The sequence below is a fragment of the Ornithorhynchus anatinus genome, chromosome 9, assembly GCF_004115215.2.
Source record: "Ornithorhynchus anatinus isolate Pmale09 chromosome 9, mOrnAna1.pri.v4, whole genome shotgun sequence".
NCBI lineage: Eukaryota > Metazoa > Chordata > Mammalia > Monotremata > Ornithorhynchidae > Ornithorhynchus > Ornithorhynchus anatinus.
This window is the reverse complement of record NC_041736.1, coordinates 57,224,114-57,244,128: the sequence shown is the minus strand read 5'-3', so window position 1 is coordinate 57,244,128 and position 20,015 is coordinate 57,224,114. Positions and strand designations below refer to the sequence as shown.

The 20,015-nt window shown below is 43.0% G+C and overlaps 2 protein-coding genes across 5 annotated transcripts in view; one reads left to right on the top strand and one right to left on the bottom strand.

The window, feature by feature from the left end:
- The first annotated feature begins 6,420 nt into the window (after positions 1 to 6,420).
- Positions 6,421 to 13,530, top strand: LOC100079235 (prolyl-tRNA synthetase associated domain-containing protein 1). Its single transcript, XM_001510161.5, has 2 exons — positions 6,421 to 6,548; positions 10,080 to 13,530. Exons 1-2 carry the CDS (start codon positions 6,462 to 6,464, stop codon positions 10,512 to 10,514), a joined length of 522 nt encoding a protein of 173 aa, XP_001510211.3. The 5' UTR covers positions 6,421 to 6,461; the 3' UTR covers positions 10,515 to 13,530.
- A 101-nt stretch (positions 13,531 to 13,631) lies between these two features.
- The window catches only part of CCDC88A (coiled-coil domain containing 88A), a 107,645-nt gene continuing 101,261 nt past the window's right edge, over positions 13,632 to 20,015 (bottom strand). For 3 of the 4 annotated variants that reach the window (XM_029072068.2, XM_029072070.2, XM_029072071.2), the window contains 2 exons: positions 17,413 to 17,512; positions 15,803 to 16,820 (listed from right to left, as the gene is read on the bottom strand). In XM_029072068.2, coding sequence (XP_028927901.1) covers positions 17,448 to 17,512 — 65 coding nt within the window. In that variant the 3' untranslated portion in view covers positions 15,803 to 16,820; positions 17,413 to 17,447. Of the gene's footprint in view, positions 14,399 to 15,802; positions 16,821 to 17,412; positions 17,513 to 20,015 lie in introns of those variants that run through there. The other variant, XM_029072069.2, reaches the window with a different exon arrangement.

Here is a 20,015-nt window from a genome sequence, read left to right as displayed (position 1 = left end):
GCCCCCTTTAATCCTCAGATTGGAAAATGAGACTTTCAAATCAGGTCTTTGCTGATTGTCCCGTATTTTAGGTCTCGACTGACATACACAGTGCTTGGTCATATAGATCAGGCTAAATTGTAGACAGAAGCAGCCTTTTGAACTGTCTGAAAAAATCCTTCTTTTTTTCATTAGTGCAGCTCAGAGCTAAGTCTCTGACAATATAAAGCTTCTGTGAAAGGCTCAGAATGTGGTCGAGAGACTTGTCACTGAACATAGCAGAATGTTTGATCATTAATTTCCATTCCTTGTAGTTTGCTGACTTAAGTGGAAAATATGGACCATGTGGGATTTAAACTATAAAATGTATTCCTTTACATAATGATTAGGGAAAAAATCGCATTAATGCATCTGGATTCACACTTTGCCAAGCTCCATGACTATCGGAACCCAAGAACTGAAATATAGCTCAAGTGGAAAATACAGGCACCCTTGATTTTAGAAATTTAATCAAGGGAAAACTGATATACTGTACCTTATATTCTGCCATCTGTTTTAATATCAGCAGTGTGGGCATCTGTGCCCATAAAGTGAATGTAAAAGCACTTACAGATTTTTAAACAGCAAACACAGGCAAAACCCTGTTGGACACAGAGCTCTGCGATGCTGAAATCAGTCAGTCAGTCACATTTATTGAGTGCTTACTCTGTGCAGAGCACTTGGGGGAATACAATAATAACAATATAACAGACATTCCTTTCTCACACATCTTACAGTCTAAATCACTGCATCTAGCAGTGTGTAAATAGGCATCTATTGAATTGCCTCCCCCAGCCCCAAACCTTACTATGTACCTCTCTTTAACTCAGCAAAAATGGAGTCTTGATCCATTTCAGAAATAGTTCTCCAAATGACTTTGCCCTAAAAGATCCTCCCTGGAACCTCCTGCCAGACATTTTGTTCTCAATCTCAAACGCACCATTTCTTTTGGCATCCATGAGGTTAATCTATTGATCAAAATAATTAATGTCATGCTTCTTCAGTGGGTTTGAGAAAACATTATTATTATTAATGTTTCTTAAGGTCTTATCTAAATATTAAGTATAGAAGTAACTACACAAAAATCAAATAAGGTCCAGTCGAAGTGGGGAAGGACAGACATAAAATAATACAAATGGAATCCAATCAATAATGAAAATGTACTGTTGATACTTTTGATGAATAGTAAAAATAATAATTTGTTTTCATCGTTGATCCAATTCAGTCATCAAAAACATCAACTGTAAAATGGTGAAACGGTTCTCACATTCAGCCCAACAGGGAGAAACTGTCACAGCCTTCCCCGTGTGCTAAACCTTGTGCAGGGGCTCCAGCAAGGGGTGAGTTTTCTCTCAATGTAGTTTCAAACAGGAGGGGAGAGAGATTGAACACTTACTTATGTACATACCTTTAAATGATATGTTATTTATTTTAATATCTGTCTCCCCCACGGGATGGGTTTTCTTTCCTGCCGTGTCGAACAGGAAGGGAGAGAGAGATTGAGCACCTTTGCACATATCTTTAAAATGATATATTATCAAGTACTTATTTATTTTTATTAATGTCCATCTCCCACTCTAGACTGTAAACTCATTATATGGGCAGGAAACAGGACTGCAAATTCTGCTGCGTTCTCCCAAGCACTTAGTATAGTGCTCTGCACATAGTAAGGACTCACTAAATACCAATGATTGATTGATTATTGATTGGCTCAGTCATTGGGTACCTCCTCCAAGAACTCTGGTGAGCTTCATTTATAATAATGATGGTATTAGGTGCTTACTCCGTGCCAAAATTGTGCTGAGCGCTCGGAGAGATATAAGAGAATCAGGTTGGATAGAGACTGTAAGCTCCTTTTGGGCAGGGAAAATGTCTATCAAAAGGTCTCCTACTCAGTGTAGGAGAGTGCTCTTCCCACAGAAAGCAAGTGCTTAATAAATATGATTGAATGAAATATGATGGATTTATTGATCGATAGGATACAGTTTCTCTCTCATACAATTATCTAGGGGTAATGATTCTAGCTGTAATGACGATAATTTGTGAGAGTAGAATGATGGGGCAACTTTCGAACACACTTCAAATGCACTTGGATTTGTGATCTTTTTTCATCCCTCCCTCAGCCCCAAAAGCTTTTATGTACTTAGCCAAAAGCTTTTACGTACTTAGCCGTAATTTATTTCTATTAATGTCTGTCTCCTCTCTAGTCTGTGAGCTCGTTGTGGGCGGGGAACGTAGCTACCAACTCTGTTATATTGTACTCTCCCAAGTGCTTATTATAGTGCTCTGCACATGGTAAGCACTCAAAAAATACCTACCACTGATTGATTGATACCATTTCAAGAACTTCCATTTTTACAGGCAAGATGGGTACCTTAAAAGTCCAGAGACTTGGGAGGCCTGTTCTTCTTAGTGGGGCTGATGATGGAGTTCCCCTCTTCTCTCCCTCTCCCAGTTCCTCCCTCTCCACTACCAAGAGGATTGGGATCTGGTATGGTTCCAAGAGTACCAGATTTTGGAACATAGCAGGACTTTTTGTGGCTTTATGTTCTTCAGGCACTTCCTCCCACCCACCCTCACTTTCACAGGGATTGTCAGAGGAGAATGGGGAGGAATGGTTGAAAAATTGTCTCCAGGGCCCTCACAGAGCTAATTCTACCTCTATGCAAGTTCCATGTGGGACAGGGACTGTTTCTGTCTCTACCCCAGTGCTTAGTTCACACACTAAACCCTTAGTACCGCAATTCTTATTACATGAATACCGGCAAAACCTGCATTTAACAAGTACGGCCTTTAGGGAGACCCTCATTATAGTAAGAGAACATGTAGCTATCATCATGCCAGTTGCACTTCACGTGAAGCAGGCAGATAATTATTTTTGAATATATTGAGCAACCATCATAACAAGTATCTCTCAGAACCTCATCACCTCTCACTCTAATGAGGTTTCACCTGTATAGTAATGAAATCAACATTTGTGACAAGCCGTTGTAATTCCAGATCACCACAGATCAAGGATTAACATATGACTTTGGGATGAACCTTCAAACTCCTGATTAGAAGACATGCCAATTTTTTTCACGTGCAACCTAGTTTCAGGCACAAAATCATTTACAGTGACAGCACAGATGCCAAAATAGCCTTTCTGTCTCTAATCCAGCCTAGAAAATCATTTTGAAATGGTGAGGCACAAAGGAAAATGTCATCAGGCTTGATTCTACCATGAATCACAGAAATCCTTTTCACTTAAGGCTTACACAGGCTTGTTGTCTCGAGCCACTCCAAGGGTATGAAAAACAAACGTTTTTATTTTGTTCAGGATCTGCCTGATGTGGATGAGGGAAGGAAGGGAACAGAGTATATTAAAGAGTAACGCAGAATGAGTTGCAAATTTTTTTTTGTACTGTTTCCATAGAAGTTTATAATTCCACTCAGGCCCAGATGCTAATGTTCTTCAAGTGCCAGGTTTAAAAAGTCTCTCGATTCATTCACTTTTAAAAATAAATGTGGCAAGGCTTAAGTGAGATGAATTTTAAAACATTTTGCAGTTTAGGATAGTTCCTCTCCTAGCAGATTTTACTCATTTGTTTAAAGAGATAATATAAGATAAGCCACCTTAAAATTATTTTGAGGTATTTTATAACTTAAATTCTTCCAGTTCTTTATTGTTGCTCTTCCTCTCAGCTCACATCCTTCCTATTGTTTGACACTTGTGCACCCCTTAGCACTTGGGCATTCACAATGTCTTGTTGCACTTTCATGCAATCGATTTACATTCTCCACTAGTTGAGCTTTCCCCCATTTATTTTAAAATTATTTAATGCCTATTTAATACATTTCTTGTAGGCAGGGGTTTTCTTTAAATTGTGCTCTTCCAAGTGCTTAGTCCAGTGCTCTGCACACATTAGGTGCTCAATACGTACTTCTGTTCGATTGGTTGTTTTGGGATTTCAAATCGTACTGAGTTGTCAAGTGTTATCCTTCGCAAGAAAGCCAAACCGAACTTTCACCAGATAAGTGAGCCTGAAACTGCGTGGGTGCTCCCGGCTCCATCACTTGTCTGCTCTGTGACCTTGGGCAAGTCACTTCACTTCTCAGTGCTTCAGTTCCCTCATCTGTACAATGGGGATTAAGCCTGTGAATGCTCTGTGGGACAGGGATTGCATCCAACCCGATTATCTTGTATCTATCCCAGTGCTTAGAACAGTGCCTGACACCTAGTAAGCGCTTAACACATATTATTACTATTCATTCATTCATTCATTCATTCATTCATTAGTATTTATTGAGTATTTACTATCTTTGCTGTTATAATTTGTAGCTAGATGGTGGGGTTTCAGATCCCAGTTTCTAGCCTTCCCTGATTAAGCCCCTCCATTTCCTCTTCTCTCACTCCCTTCTGCATCGCCCTGACTTGCTCCCTTTGTTCTCCCCCACCCCCAGCCCCACAGCACTTAAGTACATATCTGTAATTTATTAATATAAATGTCTGTCTCCCCCTCTAGACTGTAAGCTCACTGTGGGCAGCGGATGTGTCTGTTTTTTTGTTGCATTGTACTCTCTCGAGTGCTTAGTACAGTGCTCTGCATTCAGTAAGCGCTTAGTAAATAGGATTGAATGAATGGAAGAGACAACATGGGGGATGTGGCATCGGTCAACAAATTAAAAGCCTTTACCACTGAAACAGGATTTCTTTCAGCTCAGCCTGCACTTGTCCCACTCTTGCACTGCCCTAATACTTGAATTTGCACCCTTATTCACCCCCACAGCACAGACTCGCAGCACTTATGCCTATATCCATAATTTATGTATTTATGTTAATGTCTGTCTCGCCCTCTGGACTGTAAACTCATTGTGGGCAGGTAACATGCCTACCAACTCTATGATACTGTACTCTCCCAAGCATTCAGTACAGTGATCTGCAAACTTGACCTAGTGGATAGAGCATAGACTTGGAGTCCGAAGGACCTGGGTTCTAAACCCGACTCCTCCACTTGTCTGCTGAGTGACCCCGGACAAATCACTTCACTTGGAGAAGCAGTGTGGCTAAGTGTAAAGAGCCCGGGCTTGGGAGTCAGAGGTCATGGGTTCTAATGTTGGCTCTGCCGCTTGTCAGCTGTGTGAGTTTGGGCAAGTCACTTAACTTCTCTATGCCTCAGTTACCTCATCTGTAAAAGAGGCATTAGGACTGTGAGCCCCACGTGGGACAACCTGATCACCTTGTATCCTCCCCAGCACTTAGAACAGAGCTTTGCACATAGTAAGCGCTTAACAAATGCCATCATGATTATTATTTTCTGTGCCTCGGTGACCTCATCTGTCCAATGGGGATTAAGGCTTTGAGGCCTAAGTAGGACAGGGACTGTAGCCAGCCTGATTAGCTTGCATCCACCCCAGCTCTTAATACGCTGCCTGGCATATAGTGCTTAGCAAAGCCCTTAACACTGATGAGTGATGATAAATCGAATAGCACCAAGATGATGAATACAATTGATCAGTTTGATCCTGGGCATTCTGTTTCCCATCCAGGGAATCCTATCCCTGGAGGAGCCACTCTTCCTTAAGGGAGTCCAAGCGTCCCGGGTATGGGGAGGGGAAGAAGGGGGAGAGGAAGGAAGGGAATGAAGGGAAGGAAAATAAATGTTGGTATTTGTTAAGTGCTTACTATGTGCCAAGCACTGTTCTAAGCACTAGGGTAGGTACAAGGTAATCAGGTTGTCCCACGTAGGGCGCACAGTCTTAATAGTAATAATGTTGGTATTTGATAAGTGCTTATATGTGCCAAGCACTGTTCTAAGCACTAGGGTAGATACAAGGTAATCAGGTTGTGCCACGTAGGGCTCACAGTCTTCATCCCCATTTTACAGATGTGGTAACTGAGGCCCAGAGCAATGAAGTGACTTGCCCACAGTCACCCAGCTAAGTGGCAGAGGCGGGATTAGAACCCATGACCTCTGACTCCCAAGTTCGGGGGTCTTTCCACTGAACCACTGAACCGCGCTGCTTCTCTAGGAAGGGTGGAGGGGAGAGGGAGAGCCAGAGCCAGAGGCACAGGCCTGCAGCTGGAGGCCATGGCACGAGCAGGTCGAGGGCCGCGCCCTGTCTGGGAGGTGGGGGCGCGTGCCCGCTGCCGGCTGGCGCGCCACCGGGAGCGTCTGCGCCTGCGCCGGGGCCTCTGCCGGCGCGGGCCCGCTGCCCGCTCGCGCGCTCGGGAGCGTCTGCGCCTGCGCCGCGGCCCCTGCCGGCGGGCGCCCGCTGCCGGCGGGCGCGGCCGGGAGCGTCTGCGCCTGCGCCGCGGCCTCTGCCGGCGCGGGCCCGCTGCCGACTCGCGCGCCCGGGAGCGTCTGCGCCTGCGCCGCGGCCCCTGCCGGCGCGCGCCCCCTGCCGGCTGAGGCGCCCGGGGGTGTGGACAGGACCGGCCCGGCCCGGCCCGGCCCGGCGCCATGTGTGAGTCCCCGGGGCTCCGGGCGGCGCTGGAGGAGCGGCTGAAGGCCCTGGGCATTGCCAGCGTCAGCGTGGAGCACCCCGAGGTGAAGCCCCCGGACCCCCAGCCCTGCTGCCCTTAGGAAAAAAAAAATCATGGGGGTATTTGTTCAGCGCTTACTACGTGCACGGCCCTGTCCTGAGCGCTGCGGCAGTTACGAGCTCGTCAGATTGGAGCCAGTCCCTCTTGGTCTTCCGAGGGGACGGCGCGGTCCAGGCGAGAGGAGCAGCGGGGCTCCGTGGGAAGAGCCCGGGCTCGGGAGGCAGAGGTCGCGGGTTCGAATCCCGACACTTCGCGGCTGGGTGGCTCGGGGCCAGTCCCTTCACTTCTCCGGGCCTCGGTGACCTCCTCTGTAAAATGGGGGTGAAGACTGGGAGCCCCACGTGGGCCAACCTGATCACCTTGTATCTCCCCCAGCGCTTAGAACAGTGCTCTGCACACAGGAAGCGCTTTGACAAATACTATTATTATCAGCTGGGTGACTTTGGGCAAGTCACTTCACTTCTCTGGGTTTCGGTGACCGCATCTGTAAAATGGGGGTGAAGCCTGTGAGCCCCACGGGGGACACCCTGATGACCTTGTATCTCCCCCAGCGTTTAGAACAGTCCTGAACACATAGTAAGAGCTTTAACAAATACCATCATTATCAGCTGGGTGACTTTGGGCAAGTCACTTCACTGGGCCTCGGTGACCTCCTCTGTAAAATGGGGATGAAGACGGTGAGCCCCACGGGGGACAACTTGATGATCCTGTATCCACTCCAGCGCTTAGAACAGTGTTGGGCACATAGTAAACGCCTAAACAAATACCATCATTATCAGCTGGGTGACTTTGGGCAAGTCATTCCACTGCTCTGGGCCTCAGTGACCTCCTCTGTAAAATGGGGGTGAGGACGGTGAGCCCCACCTGATGACCTTGTGTCTCCCCCAGCGCTTAGAACAGTCCTGGGCACATAGTAAGCGCTTAACAAATACTATTATGAGCGTGGCCAAGGGCAGGGTAAAGTAGGGGAATTGAGAGATGGGTCAGGGGCACCGGCTCCCCCCCCACAGTCTGAGCGGGAGGAAGAACGGAGTCGAACCCCCATTTTGCAGAGGAGAACAGTGAGGCCCTGAGAAAACCAAGTGTTTTTCCACGTGGCAAGGCGTCACGCCAAGCCGGGAGGGAAACCCTTGGCCTCGGTCATGACCATACAAATACACATTTGTGTCCCCTGACCTTTAAATCCAAAGGCTTCCCGGTGGAGGAGGGCTAAAGCCCGGGCCTGGGAGTCAGGAGGGCCTGGGTTCTAATCCCATCCCCACCTGCGGGGTGAACTTAGGCAAGTCACTTCACTTCCCTGGACCTCATCTGGAAAATGGGGGTGAAGACCATGAGCCCCACTCGGGCTGCTGCCTTTAACCCATCTCTTTATCCTACTTTCCCCCCGCCCTTGGCCACGGTAATCTGGAGAAACCAGTCCCCTCTGAAGAGTAATAATAATAATTGTGGTGTTAGGCGCTTACTGTGTAGCAGGAACTGTACCAAGCGCTGGGGTGGATACAAGCAAATCAGATTAGACATACAGGTGCAAAAAAGAATGCAGACCGGCTTCCTGGACTGATCGGGGAGATTGGTTTCTGAAATACTATTGGAACTTTTCCCTCTGGATATATTTGATTGAATTTATATTTATAAAACTGTAAAGTGCAGAGAGGCTACGGCCAAAATGATACCACCAATAGGTTGGTGGACTTCAGGTTAAAGTCTCTTTTTTTATTGTTTAAATTTGGCCCCAAACAAGCACAATTCTTTCAGTCGGGAAGCAGCATGGTTCAGTGGAAGGAGCACAGGCTTGGGATTCAGAGGTCATGGGTTGTAATTCCGGATGTGCCTCTTGTCAGCTTTGTGACTTTGGGCAAGTCACTTAACTTTTCTGTGCCTCGGTTACCTCATCTGTAAAATGGGGATCAAGACTGTGAACCCCATGTGAGACAACCTGATCACCTTGTACCGCCCTTCCCCCCCCCAGCACTTAGAACAGTGCTTTGCATATAGTGAGCACTTAACAAATGCCGTTATTATTTCAAGTCCATCAAAGGGCTCCTTAGCTTTTGCTCGCATACTCAGCCAACATTTGACTCCAGCCTGCTTGAGTGACCCTTGGCGGGCAATGGGTTTGTTGCTGGAGTGCTCCAAACAGATGCCGTTGGCATCAGCAGAGTGGATGGCATTGCACTTCAGGGTTGAAGAATACAGAGGTGTGAGAAAATTTACCACAAAGCTGAAGAGAGGGAAGAAGGGCCCTTCTGACACTTCCATCAGTTATTTTTGAAAGTTGGGGTCCATACAGTAAGAATTTTGAAGTCCAGCAAAAACAACCTATTTTGGTGAAGTAAGATCTAGCTCTGAGTAGAGTAAACCTACTCTGTGGTGTATGGTCCTTTGGCTTCTGAGGAGAAACAACCATTGTGTCGTTCATTTTCCTGAGAATAGCAGATGTGTGGATTTATGCATAAAATCCCTTGTACAGGTGGTTAGAGAAGCAGTTCCAGATTCTAAACCTAATTCTGCCAATTCCTTGCTGTAGGACTTTGGGCAAGTCACTTGTCTGTAAAATAATAATTATGGTACTTAAGCACTATGTGCTAAACCCTGTTCTAAGTGCTGGGGTAGTTACAGGGTAATCAGCTTGTCCCATGTGGGGCTAACACTTTTAATCCCCATTTTACAGATGAAGGAACTGAGGCACAGAGAAGTGAAGTGACTTACCCAAGGTCACACAGTAGACAAGTGGCAGAGGTGGGATTAGAAACCCACGTCCTCTGACTCCCAGTAACCTGCTGTTTCCACTAAGCCATGCTGCTTCTCTTTAATGGGGATTTAAATACCTGTTCTTCCTCCTAAATTAGACCGAGCCCCATGCCTGACAGAGACTGTGTCCGAACTAATTAACCCCAAACTACCTCAGCTCCTAGAACAATGTTTGACATGATAAATCCTAAATAAATCCAGCACTTAGAATAGTGTCTCACACATAGTAAGCACTTAAATACCATTGTTGTTGTTGTTGTTATTAAATACGTTAAAAAAAAAGTGTAGGCCTGGGAGTCAGGTTCTGGGCTGTAATCCCGGCTGTCCCACTTGTCTACTGTATGCCCTTGGGCAAGTTACTCAGTTTTCTCATCTACTTAATAATACTTGTGGTATTTGTTAAGTGCTTACTTTGTGCCATGCACTATACTAAGCACTGGGGTGGATACCAGCAAAGAGGGTTGGACACAGTCCCTGTCCCATATGGGGCTCCCAGCCTCAGTCCCCATTTTACAGATGAGGTAACTGAGGCACAGAAGTAAAGTGACTTGCCCAAGGTCCCACAGCAGACAAGTGGCAGAGCTGGGATTAGAACCCAAGACCTTCTGACTTCCAGGCCCATGCTCCATCCAGTATGCCATGCTGCTTCTAGTGAGCCCCCATGGGACCTGATTTCTTGCATCTACCCCAGCGCTTAGAACAGTGCTTGGTACACCGTATAGTAAGCGCTTAACAAATACCAATTAAAATTTCCCAATTAATGGGTGTGACTTGTATTTTGCAGGTATTTACTGTTGAAGAGATGATGCCTCACGTAAAACATCTGAAAGGAGCCCACAGTAAAAACCTCTTTCTTAAAGATAAAAAGAAGAAGGGGTTTTGGCTGGTAACGGTTCTCCATGACAGGCAAGTTAACTTAAACGATCTTGCCAAGAAGCTGGGGGTTGGGAGTGGAAATCTGCGGTTTGCTGATGAGGCTGCGATGCAGGAGAAACTCCAAGTTGGGCAAGGCTGTGCCACGCCGCTGGCTCTCTTCTGTGATGACGGAGATGTGAAATTTGTCCTGGATTCGGCCTTTGTGGAAGGGGGCCACAAGAAGGTGTACTTCCATCCGATGACAAATTCTGCAACTATGGGTTTGGACCCCGCAGACTTTCTCACATTTGTGAAGACGACGGGACACGATCCTGTAATACTGAACTTTGATGAAAACAATTGATTCCTCCCAGAGTGGTAAATACAAAGTTGTACTTACACTTTGGGAACTATCAATTTATCTTAAATATAATTCTCATTTACCAATGTTTGAAGATAATCTATCTTTCCTAAATCGTCTGAATGCTATGTGCAGAGCACTGTTCTGAGCACTCAGTACAATGTTTTGCACACAGTAAGCACTCAGTAATTATGATTAATTCTAAGCACTTGGGAGAATACTAACCTGACAGTCTTTTTAGTACTTCATGGTAAACAAAGAGTAAGAGAGAGGGAAAATATATTTTTAGTTTATAAAAGCACTCATTTTTCTATTCTGAGTCATTATCTGCAGTTTCCCTTCTGCATTTACTACCATTTATAATTTGTTCATGTGTGCATCTGTGCTCATGTACTTCGTATTGCAATTAAATGGGAGAGACTACACTGCTATTGTAAAGCGTTGCCTTAGTCTTGCTTTAAAAATACACTTGTAGCAAATTCAGTACACCTTGTGTGAATAATATCAAGAGTACAGCAATTTCTTAGATTTCCATTTCATTGGGGGAAAAAAATACACAAGCATTGAGGTTTTCCATTAAAATAAATTTCTCAGAAAACGTGGAACCCTAAAGGACCTTACTAACTCATAGTTCTATTATCCCCACTGCCTATTTTCAGTAGTCTGACGAGGAAAGAATGCAAACTAGTAATTTTTTTTTAAAACCTGGTAAATGGTTTAATCCTTTTTTCTACCTGTGAAAATATGGATTTGGGGAATTTCTAATTTAGGTAAATGATTGGAGATGGAAAAATTGAGGTCAGAAATAGTCACTATTGCAGTGATCTCACCTTTCAACTGTTTAAATTGGACTAATGTTACATTCTTATGCGGGCTTTTTCACTACGGTGCCTGTTTTTAACTGTTGCTCATTTAAAAGGCATACATGACTATCGCCCAGGCTGGGCTAAAATCCCAGAACCCCTTTTTTTTTTGATGGACACTTCCTTCAACTAATAGACTTCTATTTTGGTCTGCCAGTCATGCTGACTACACAGATGTGAACAAACTAATTACTGTTCACGTACAGTGTCGATCAGGTTTCCTGTATAATGCACCCTAGAAAGGTTACTCATTCAATCCCACATCCCTTGGGGCCGCTGGATAAATGTTAAATAAGGATCTTGACCTTTAATCTGTATTCCTTAAACTTGTAATTTGGTGTAAAATGGCCTCTGAAAAACTCCAAGAGAGCCCTGGAGACTGTCCAATTTATGTAAATATGCCAAGATGTCAGCCATGAGAGAAAACCAAGCAACACATAAAGAACACTGGAGGAACAATTCCCACAGCTACACTGTTTGAGCATGTGTTTAATATTCTGCTGTGTTGTTCTTCACAAGCACTTAGTACAGTGCATTTCGTGCTGTGGGGGTTGATAAATACCATTGCTATTACAACTATTATGTGGTTTTATTTTTAAGAATAGAAAATATTTAAATGTCAACTACTGGTATGGCCTTGTTTGTCAAGGAAATTTCTCATGAATAAAAACACTCCTTAACTAGTTAAAGAATAATCAGAAAAGGAACAAATCATAATACCCCCCCCCCCCCACCAAAACCCTACTCCATCACTTTTTTACTTTTTTTGAAGAATCTAAAATTGTTTCAACCTGGTTGTGGCTGTTAGGTTTGAATTTGTAAACTGATTTTAGGGTAACAAATTTTGTACTCCAACTGGCTGAAGTTGATGGATTTGAGGGTCCCCTGGCTTTTCTTCAATTACAACTTAGCTGTTGTCATTATTTAGTGATCAGTCACAAGCAAGTACACAATGAGGAACAACATAAAATCCTACCTTTATGCCGGGAATTTTATCATCATACATTGATGTCCACCACCAAAACAATATCTTCATCTGAGAGCAGCCAAATCATGAATGAAATCCACCTACCAACACCCCTTCCAAAAAATGGCCACCTTTCCGAGAGGCCCCAGGTCATCTCCCTGCTCATGTTGGTCTTGTCCAATTCACTACAATAGCTAAACTAGGGGTGCCCTCCCTCATTTGTATGTTGGCATAAATTCATGGTCTTGCCTCCAAATATGAAGGATAAAATCCCGCATAAGTGAAGTCTATCCAGTGGTGCTCTTCACCCTTGAAATACGGAAAATATTTTTTAAAATTGCAGGAGAAGTGCACGCACTGGGTACAAGCAGGGAGATTGCATGACATTTCTTCATTCCCTCAGGTGGAGTTCACCAGGCGAGTCTGCCCAGCCCGGGTAGAGCTGGAGAGACACTGCTCTTTTCTGCTGGCATAGCAGGGCTAAGTTCAAGGGGCATCTCAGGCAAACAGAGGTATGGAGTCGGGACTGAGCCCAGAGGTTTTGGCAGTGTTGAACGTTTGAGCCCCGAGAAGCACGACAGGGCCACTTAGTACATGCTGTTACAAGAACAAACATTCTATAAACATAACCATAAAACACTTCCTGCAGAAGGAGGACTTCTCAACATAGTTTATTTACTTCTACTTATGTGGGCTTTAATACAATAATAATTGTGGAATTATGAGGCACTTACTATGTGCCAGGCACTATCCTAAGCACTGAGTAAGCCTTTCAGAGAGAGTTGTTTCCTAGATGGAAAGCAATGCACTGTATTTGCAGGAATGAGCTGAATGAGAGGCTGCTCTATTCCAAGATCAGAAATATTTTTATCTAGCCTCAAAACTGATTGGATCGTTTCTTATTTTCAGTAATTGAATCAGGATACCTCCAAGTTTTACAGAGTATTATTTGGGCAAGTTGAGCCGATCGGTATTTTAAATGATAGTTTTTTTGGTTGGTTTGTTTTTCAAGCTAGTGTGCTATTTTTGGCCTCTAACCTGCAAAGAGAAATTCATTATGCAGTTATTTCATTTTAAATTGCATTATTTCAAAAGGTGAACTTCAAAACTAATTTTTTTTCCTGAGACTGATGTTGAGAGTTGGAATCTTCATGAAATAAATGTGTAAACAAAACCCCAATAGGGAACAGAGCGTGTCTGTTATTGGGTTACTTTTCACTGCTTTTATAATTACCACTCAAAAAAAATCCCCAAGAATATTAATCTTCAAATGAAATATCTAATACTGAATTTATGCCATTTGATTTGGTATTTTAATAACAGATAGAAGCATACAATGTCAGACATTGAAAAAGAGAGCCCTTAAAAGATAAAGACAGGTTTAAATAAGATTCCATTGTATGGAGTTTAAGTGCAGATGGACTAATGAGCATTCCTTTTAAGGCATTTCCATTATTGTCAAAATATCTAAACATGTACAGCAAGGTTTTTATTTGCCACGGGCTCCTTTTTAGATTTATTCATCCCCAAAGTTTAAAAGAAATACACATCTTGGGATTAAACAGAACCAGAAAAAAAACCAAAAACCCAAAACACCTCTTTATAAGAAATTTAAAATGCAAACGTCTATCACCTATTATTATTACTCTCCCAGTGCAACTTCAAATTCGGTGCAACACATTTGAAAACCGTTGGCTGTGATATTTCCCTTGAGGCTGTGAATTCCCTTCAATTCAGGAGCCAGCCTAGCGTTGTCTAAATAGGCAGCTGACGTCCACTGGGATGAAAGGTGCTTATTCGATCAAAAACTTGCACCGAAAACACGTTTTGTCATACCACCCAGGAAGGTCCTTCTATTGCTAGTTGTTTCCTAGAAGGAAAACAGTGTTGGCTGGGGCCACCCTGGGGGCACTGATATGAAGCCATTTATCTATTCTTGGAATTCTTTCCCGGCTTGCTGTTGAGATGATCATCGAAGTGAGGTCTGACCACTAAATGGGCAGGCCGGACCTTGGCCGGCAGAAAAACACATGTCAACTTCTAGGAGTGCAGATCTCCTGTGTGGCAGAGAAGGCAATGTATGAAAACAACCAGCTGCTTCATAATCAGATCTAAAGAGAGGATACGGGAGAGAGCCGAAAACAGAGCAACCCGGCAGCTTCTTCTTCCCCTCCCCTCCCCTGGTGTCCCTGAGTGGAACCGTAGCACCCAAGAAATCGGTAAGAGAGTGGGGCGGTGGCCATTTGAAGGAATTCCAAGTCCATTCCAAACTGCGATTACCTAGGCTACCCTTAGGCACCTTCCTCTTCTGAGGTTGTGTAATGCCCAGCCGGACCCCCAACAATCCCTGCAGCACTCACTATATCTGTCTGGTCACGGAGAAGTCAGCATTTGACACGGCACTTCTCTGGCCATCTGCTTTCTTAACCGGTAAATGGCAAATTTCCCCTTTGGTTCCATCAGGGGAGATTGGGAGATGGTCACCATCTTTGTTGCTCTTAATTTTTCATATTGAGCTAACATCATGTTTTTCATTTTTAGTGTATAATGAATTGACACTTTAATAAGCAAGTTGATCTAGATCGGAGTAATAGCCATTACTCTTTTGAGACAATCCATGGGTTTGACTGTGTGAATGAGGGAGAGATGCCGTCAAAAGCTCCAGAATTTCCAATCGGCCCTCTATTAATGTTATAACATCTTCAATCTGTGACTTATGACAGACATTTAAAAAATTTGGAAAAAACAGTTTTAAAGAAGAGATTTTTAATGGTGGTCTAGTCAATGGTGAGATGATTTTTTTTTTTTACCCTTTAGTGTTCCTTTGGATTTATACAGCACCTTTCATTCCAAGAATATAACAACATGCAGTGGTGGTATACTACTATGCCTGTTTTAAAGATGGAGGAACTGAGGCCAAGTCACTGGCACTGGAAACAGACCCAATTGGATAACTCCCGATCCAAATATTCTGCTGCTTCTATTTTCGTGTAAGGATTTGGGTCCTCCTGAGAGGACAAGAGCCCAGTACTATTTTTAGTCCCTACACAACAAAAAAGGGACTTTTTTTTGTGTGGTTGCTGAGTCAGTGATGAAACTTAGACAGAGTTCCCAAACTACACATTTTAACATGGAAATACCCCACAAACATCTTTGGAACTTGGATGAGAGCTTGCAAAGTGAACTGCTAAAAACTGAAAAAAGAAAAAAAAAAGGTTCATTTTAAATCTTTGAGAATATTGTGAATCTTGGTAAAAATGCAGATTGAGTTATATAATACATTCGCATTAACAAAAATATTAATGCACTTCGGGATTGGTAAGAAAATAAAATTGTGATAGTAATATAAAATGGGAACTACTGAAAAATCTGTGTTTCCCTGGATTAACTAAATCTATTCTGTTGTGCTTCTTGCAAATGTTTCAGATAACAAATGCATAAAAATGTTTCAAAAGTACCAATTACACTGAGCAATTTTAATGGAGGCTTATAAAGGACAAAAAAGAAATGGTCCAATTAATGAGACTCTAGATAACGGAATTCTTGGAAAATGCAGATTGTAAGAAATTATTTACACTGTATTTTGCCATGAGAAAATCTCTTAGGCAATAGTCAGCTCTCAAGTCCAAAAAACCCAATACAAAACAAACACAAAGAAATGAGTTAAAATATTTAACAAAAGACCGATTTATCCTGGGCGTGCCATTTGTTGAAAAACCACCTTACAAAAAAAAGTTTCAGAAAATCATTCACTAATTTGCATCCAGGTCTGAATGCTTTTGGGTTGCTTCACTGCGAATACGAAACTCATGTGAGTTTATGTGAAATTTTTCATAACCTCCATTTTATTATGGAGTTGTTCGCCCATTCGCATATAAACCAAATTCCTCTTGCAGTGTGCACCAAAATAATTAGCAAGGTTTTTTTTGTGGTTTTTTTTCCTTTAAAGAAGAGCAACATGCTAACCAAATAAAGCAGGGCCTCGCCAAAAGTTTGTGTTCTTTGTACCAGTATATACAGTACAGTTCCACAAAATACAACAGCATTGAATTCAGATTTACAGAACTAAATATAAATGGCTAAATCTGGCTAATTATTAGCAGAAGCTGTAAGCAATCAATGGCTAAATTCATATACAAATGATGATAAAGAAGTAGATTGTTCCTGGAGTAATTCTTGAGACCTTAAAAGACCATGGTCCTTAGGAGAGGAAAACTGTCCTTTATTCAGTAGATCTTAACAGTGCAATGTGCAATAAATCCTAAGACCTTCTAAAAATTTCGGCAGTTGACTCCAGTAGTATTCCTTGATTCAAGGAAGGAAGGAAGGTAGGTTTGCATTTCTTGCCTGCTCTACTCACGAAGGATTGTTAAAAGTTCCCTTAGAGATTTTTTTTAAAAACGGCTCCTATAGTCGGCTGTCTTGTTACTTCAGAAATAAAGGCTTCATATTGAGATACTGAAGGACACTTTTCTCTCTCTGTTTAGTTGAAAGGTAGAAAGAAGAAATATGAGATAAAGCTGAAAGATGCAAGAGATACATAAACTTCGAGTAGTTACTAAAGACGAACTAACAGCATGCACCAGACATATTTTAAGAGTCAGAAAGAGGGGTAAAATGCCAGAGACAAATAATTTTCCTGTAAGAGAGTGACTCAAAAAGATCTCCCACTAAACCACCAATTTCCAGCATGATCAGATTTTGCTTCCAAAGACATTTTGGCCTCATCAAAAAGCTTGCATTTCTGTCATACTTTTTTAGACAAAGGCACAGATGCTGGGTGTCTTCATAAATTTTAAGATGAAAAAAGCCTTGAAAATTATGGAAAAGCAAAATTAAATTAGCTAAGGGTACAAAATTCCCCTTTTTAAAGTTTGAAGTTCCCTGCCCAGGCAGGCTAAACTAACTAGAGCAACCTCATTGGGCTTCAGTAGTAAGCAGAACAGAAAGCCAATTAAGCAAGCAATATTTACATCTGTTAATGCAATGTGCACTTGTTTGAATTCTTGATGCTGTTAGTTTTTTTTGTAAATGAGACTGGTCTCATTTACATTTTGGGCAGGAAACTCACCACTTGGCCCACATCTCATGTAGTGGGATAAAGAATTAGGAGCTTTGCTGCTCCCTAGACCTGCTTTTTGAATTTCTGCTTTCTTGTATAGCTTCCACATCTGCAGGAGAAAAGTATGTCATGTTATTTAATTAACCCAAGACGAAAGTACATTACAATTTAGGGGTGGTAAACTAGGTGGTTAAGGAGATCTCACTGAACTGGGTAAGGGAAAGGAAGTCACTATGCCTGCCTGGGGACACGTTATCAATTTGATGTGTCTTATTTACTGTGCTGTCATCTTTTAGGTTAATAGACACTGTCAATGAATATTCCCAAATGAACAACCAAAAAAGGATAATTACACATTCCACCTTGTTTCTTAGTACCTTCCAATAGGTGAACGTAAACGGTTACACTGTTTGGCAGAGCAAAAAAAATTCTCGCGTGCAACAGATGAAACATGCAAAATGCAACGTTTTTGCCACTATTAAATGCCAGACTTCAGGCAGACCTGCTTTTGACAAACCAAAGTGCATCAGCTCCACATTCAGTGACTAAAAGCTGCCTTGACACAGGGACTCCATATCTCCCTTAATGTCTACACTGTTGCACAAGACTCAGGATGCACAAAGAGGTGTAGGGTTTTGCCACCTGATCTTGGAAGGAAGAGAGCCCCACGCAGCGCTCAGATTTTCAGGGCCCAAGCCCGACAAACATTTCTAGCAGCAGCCCTCTCAATACTCCAAATTTTAAAAATTCTAAATAAAAAATTAATGGTATAGTCAAGGATGACTGTCCCTTTTAAATGTCTGCCAGGGGACCAGATGGCCTAATGCGATGGTTGAGGCTGTGCGGTGGTGGCAGACACACTGAGGAGATAATCTGGATTTTTTGAATGTTTCCTTTGTTTTGGCACAAAGAGCTGGGAGATCAAACCCAAACAAAGGAAGACCATTTTAAATCTGCATTTGGCCGTCTTTCTCATGCTGGGAAATGCAGGCAGCAATAGAAAGGGGAGGAGGAGGAGGAGGAGGAAGAAGGTGAGGAAGAGGCAGAGGAGTAGGCAGGGGAGAAGAAGAAGAGAAAGGAGGAGTGGGAGAAGGAGAAGGCGGCGTAGAAGTAAGGAAAAGAAAGAGAGACGGAGGTTATATGAGCCCATTTGAATTCAACTTGCTATTTGCCTGACCTAGCCCCAGAAGCTTGGGTTCGGGCAATTTGCAGGTTGGTTGGTTGGGCAGAGCTCTACCTCCTGAGGCCAGGGGCAACCCCAGTTGGCCAAGGATGGCAAACTGCACTATCAGTGATGCAACATCTGGAGCCCCGAGGCACTTGCGACAGCCACGAGTCCGTGCAACCCCCAAGGACTGTGCATGCACATCACAGCACACATGCATGGCAAAGCCACCCCTACAGAAGTGCGGGCAAATTCCCGAGAGGTGGCTTGTGCCTCTCCGAGGCCTCTCCATAATGGCCCATGCAGGGCTTTAATGGAAAGTAATGAGCCCGGAGGAGCTAGAACACGAAAGGATGCCTTTCTTCACAAGGTACATGTACATCTTTCAAACATACTACGTGTACATGCAGGAGACACGCTTTTTCTTCCTAACACACAATTGCACACAGGGAAAGCAGGTCTTCTTTCACATATAAATCTCAAACCATTTATATGAAAATGACCTAGATGCTTTAATCTCCAAAACAGTAAAAATCACTCCAGAAAATGGAAAATAAAGAGTTTTAAGATCAGATTGCAAAAGGCTGAAGGTGAGGTTTCTATTTGAGATTTCATTAAATTTTCCAAAGGACATGGTACATTTTCCTCTGCATTACCAAGAATTACCAAGTGCTCGTAACAATTTAGACTGGTAAATGTAGCTGAACAAAATACACCATCCTCAGCTCTCCTGATGGAAATATTTGTTTCCTTACTGCTGAAATTGTCAATGGGTAAATTAGCTAGTAGTGCCATGTAGAGTTATTCAGAATGCATGTTCTCAATTAAACCTAGTAAATTTCACCTTCCATATTTATCTTAGCAATTAATCATATTTAATAAATACGACTGAATGAATGAAGCCAAAACCTTTGTGAACATACAGCAAAGACCACTATTAGACTGTGAAAACTACAAACAAAATGGGCATTTAAATTTTTTTTTTTTTTACTAGCAGAGGGACAAATGTTAGGTTGATTTTCATTCCCCTTTGTGCTTGAATACAGCACATTTCTGATATGACACCCATCAGATGATTCAAATGAACCGATAAATCTGGATTCAGATCCATAGGACAAACTGCTCTTTCTGGGAGGGCCTCAATGAGACACTTAAACTGGGATTTCTTTATGGGAGTCCTGAGGTCTGGCACTGCTTTGCCCGCTGTCTGTGATGGTGCCGCAGGTAGGGGGAAGTAATTAGGAATGTTCCTGTCTGGGCTGTTCCTTCCCAAGTTCCCTCGGTAGGGAAGACCAGGTGCCTAGGAGATTTTAAGGTTCTGTGCATTCCAGCGCTTAGAACAGTGCCTGGCACACAGTAAGCGCTTAACAGACACCATTACTATTATTCCCAGACACTTGAGCACTGTCCACCAGCCCACACCAATGCTGAAGCTGCGGTCCTTCCA

Coding starts and splice junctions, on each gene's coding strand:
- LOC100079235 (XM_001510161.5), top strand. CDS start 6,462: ATGTGTGAGTCCCCGGGGCTCCGGGCGGCGCTGGAGGAGCGGCTGAAG. Junction 6,549..10,079: donor TCAGCGTGGAGCACCCCGAG/GTGAAGCCCCCG, acceptor TGTATTTTGCAG/GTATTTACTGTTGAAGAGAT.